Source organism: Sinocyclocheilus rhinocerous, unplaced genomic scaffold (assembly GCF_001515625.1).
Source record: "Sinocyclocheilus rhinocerous isolate Xijiao unplaced genomic scaffold, SAMN03320098_v1.1 scaffold63, whole genome shotgun sequence".
NCBI lineage: Eukaryota > Metazoa > Chordata > Actinopteri > Cypriniformes > Cyprinidae > Sinocyclocheilus > Sinocyclocheilus rhinocerous.
The window spans coordinates 72,035-75,577 of record NW_015659563.1 but is presented as its reverse complement, the minus strand read 5'-3'; the positions used below and the strand labels follow the sequence as shown (position 1 = coordinate 75,577).

Sequence of the window (3,543 nt, the reverse complement as noted above, 5' to 3'; positions counted from 1 at the left end):
TGGGGACTCTCCATAGGCGTAATGGTTTTTATACTGTACAGACCGTATATTCTATTGCCCTACACCAACCCTACCCCTCACAGGAAACTTTCTGCATTTTTAGATTTTCAAAAAACTTCATTCTGTATGATTTATAAGCTTTTGTACCCGTGGGGACCTCAATTTAGGTCCCCAACCGTGACACGAGTCCCCATGAGTCTGTGTGTATTCAGGTTTAAGTCCCCACCAGAATAGAAAAACAGGTACACACACACACACACACACACACACACACACTTTATTTCAAACAGTAACAGTAACATTTTTCATGAACCCTCACACTGTCAGAAGTCAGGCGATGATGACCTCTAGTGGACAAATGGAGAAATGTCGAATGTGGATTGGGTTCATGAAATGATGAAAAGCTAATAAAAACAGAAAATTGAAATATATATTTTTTAAAGTATAACAATCAAATAAAATAAAAGTTTTGTAAAAAAAATTGTAATTGAATGTGTTATTTTAGCATTATTATAGTATTTATTATTATTTTGAAGTAGATTTTATTTTTATATTTTCAGTTTTCATTTTAATTTTATTTTATTCGTTTTTTATTTATATTTCAGTTTTAGTACGTCAACTTTTATTAAAACTGTGTGGGCTGTATTTAAATATTGCATGTTCCTTTATGTATGTCCTAACATATATACACAGTACCAGTCAAATGCAAGATGTTATATCACGTTTTAACATTTCATATGTATTCATTGTAAATGTAAATAATTTAGTAATTTATTATCATTTATGAGTATACTTTAGTGCAGTTTCAGTACTTTACTAATTCTAATTTTCTTCCTTTATCTTCTCTTGATGAATAACAATTTATTTACAAATTCATCTAGGCACATTTCTCTAAGAGTTATATTTATACTGTAATGACGTCTGAACATCTGTGTAATGCTGTTGTAATAATTCCTAACAGAAAAGACAAATGACATCCTCATTGTTAATTATAAAAATTATTTACATGAAGAATTTCCAAACTGACTTTCTAGTAACGTTACAGTTGAATCACAGTAAATAATTTCCCCTTGTATGCTCAATAACACTGAATCTGAAACGTCTTTCATAATTTGCTTAATCTGCGATTCAGCATGTCTTTAAACCCAGAAACTGGATTTTCCAAGTTAAAGCCGACCTCAAACTCAGGCTGCTTTCCGAGGGCCAGCACAGCGACGGTTACGGCCAGAGCAGCGGTCAGACCCCAGATCTGATGGATGTTGCCTGTGCTGGGGTCAGTGTACATGAAACTATGGGTCGGTCCGAAGACGCTGGGCACAGGATAGCCGGAGTGATCCGCCTCTTTAGTGAAAAACTCCAGAGGAAGAGTGAACACCTCGCTCACCTCGTCTGTGTTTGGACTGGCTTTGAAGGAGTCCTCGATGAAAGCCACAACCGGAGTGATCAGAAGACCAGTCTGTGGAGACCATTTGAGACGGTATGATTGGCCAAAGCAGACAATCCATTAGAGACACACACAGACAAAAACAAAACAAAACAAATACGCTTGCTGTATTCTGGCACACTAAATTATTTAGTGGTTGTCTGCATTTTAATAAAATGATTATAATTTTTTTTTTTCATTGCAAATCATTTTATATTACAAATAGTCAAATAAAATATACATTATAATCAATATTTATTAGAATAATTTATTCAAATGCAAGCAGATACTAGAAACAATGTATTTATTGAGCTAATATTAGTAATGCATGAGTAATATTAATGTATTTGTATGTATAATTATAATCATTTTCATTCAAAATTAGCTGATAATATAGTTTGTAAAGAAGTCTCTATATGCTCACCAAGGCTGCATTTATTTGATCAAATATACATTAAAAACAGTAATATTGTAAAATATTATTACAATTTCAAATAACTGTTATCTATTATAATATATTGTAAAGTGTAATTTATTTGTGTGATGCAAAGCTGAATTTTCAGCATCATTACTCCAGTCTTCAGTGTCACATGATCCTTCAGAAATCATTCTAATATGCTGATATGCTCAAGAAACATTTCTGATAGTTATCAATGTTGAATATTTTGCCCAATATTTTTGTGGAAACGTCATACTTTTGTTCCCCAGGAATCTATGATGAACAGAAAGTTCACAAGAACAGCATTTATTTGATTTTTTTTTCTTAACAATTATAAATGACATTACTGTCAATTTTGATCAATTTATTATGTCCAATTTTTGAATGGTACTCCAAACTTTTGAATGGTATTGTATATAACAATATTAAAATAATTTATTACAATTCATGTAGGCACCAGAATTAAGTGTGTATGAAGTGTTCTAATATAATTATTTAATATTTTATTTACATGTAATTATATAATTATTTAATATTTTATTAATATTACTATTTACATATATAATTATTTTATGTTATATAATAATTTTTTATCATATTTAAATAATACATATGTAATATTTGTAAAAACTGTAAGTTTATATTTATATTTTTGTTACAAATATGCATATTTTGTAATGATGTATATAATGCATTATAACTGTACATATAAATGCATATTATTATTATTATATCAGAAGAGTGTCGGTGAACCTTGTTTAAGATGGGGAAGAGTTTGCAGATGACCTGCACTCTGTCAGGAGGAAGGCCGATCTCCTCCTCGGTCTCTCTCAGAGCGGTGTGCACTTGATCTCTGTCACCGGACTCAGCCTTTCCTCCAGGGAAACACACTTCACCTGCGTGCTGCTTCAGCTGCAACACACCCATGACCCGCTCTGAACACACGCGCTCATGCCAGAAATACATTTTACATCAAGACAGTACATGAGAGCTCAGAAGAAGCGCTTCTGAAACTCCAAACATCAGGTTTCTTACGTGAATGGAGCGGACGGTCAGTAAGAGCCGCAGCTGTCCGTCTCTCAGCAGCAGCGGGATGAGCACCGACGCCTGAGGAAGAGCTGCCGGTAAACGAGGAAACTCGTCGCCGCTGTCGTATTTCTTTAATGACACGACAGTTTTCTCCTTCAGATCCATCGCGGCTGTAATGAGCTCCTGTCAGGAGACTTTCACAACACTCTGTAGTGACGCTTCCGCTTATCTCAGCCCTTCCCATGATGCTCTCTGGGCTCTGCTCTGGTTCATTGTGTGAAACCGTTTCTGGATCAACAGGGAGAAATAGAACAAGCAGTTAGAGGACTGTAGGGGCGGGGCTAAGCGGCTCGGAAGTCGTCTCTTATCGGTCAGAGAAGTTCGTGTCATTTAAAGTGACAATATAGTTTTGTTAAATAAATAAATAAATAATAATAAAAAAACAAAAACAATGGCTGCGTCTGAAAGCTCTAAAATGCTGTCTTCGGAGGACACATTCCAAGGTAGGAAGCATCAAGGCACGTCCGAATCCGAAGTTGATGGTTGAGCTAAAAAATGGTTGAGCTAAAAAATAAAGATGGTGTCTGAAAGTTGCGTTTGGTGGTCAGTTTGTGTGTAAATGTATATTTCTGACTAACTTTTGATGTTAGTT

General features: G+C 34.5%; 1 protein-coding gene across 1 annotated transcript; it reads right to left on the bottom strand.

The window, feature by feature from the left end:
- Positions 1 to 787: 787 nt before the first annotated feature.
- On the bottom strand, positions 788 to 3,195 carry LOC107723962 (peroxisomal coenzyme A diphosphatase NUDT7-like). Its single transcript, XM_016532693.1, has 3 exons — positions 2,898 to 3,195; positions 2,616 to 2,774; positions 788 to 1,456 (listed from the first exon to the last, which is right to left on the bottom strand). The coding sequence occupies exons 1-3, from the start codon at positions 3,054 to 3,056 to the stop codon at positions 1,106 to 1,108; spliced, it is 669 nt and encodes a 222-aa protein (XP_016388179.1). The 5' UTR covers positions 3,057 to 3,195; the 3' UTR covers positions 788 to 1,105.
- Between the last annotated feature and the right edge of the window lie 348 nt (positions 3,196 to 3,543).

Excerpts from the sequence above, each read along its gene's own strand:
- LOC107723962 (XM_016532693.1), bottom strand. The coding sequence starts at position 3,056 with ATGGATCTGAAGGAGAAAACTGTCGTGTCATTAAAGAAATACGACAGC. Across the intron at positions 2,775-2,897 it reads TGACCGTCCGCTCCATTCAC|CTGAAGCAGCACGCAGGTGA; the intron begins GTAAGAAACCTG and ends GGTGTGTTGCAG. Across the intron at positions 1,457-2,615 it reads TCTTCCCCATCTTAAACAAG|ACTGGTCTTCTGATCACTCC; the intron begins GTTCACCGACAC and ends TGGTCTCCACAG.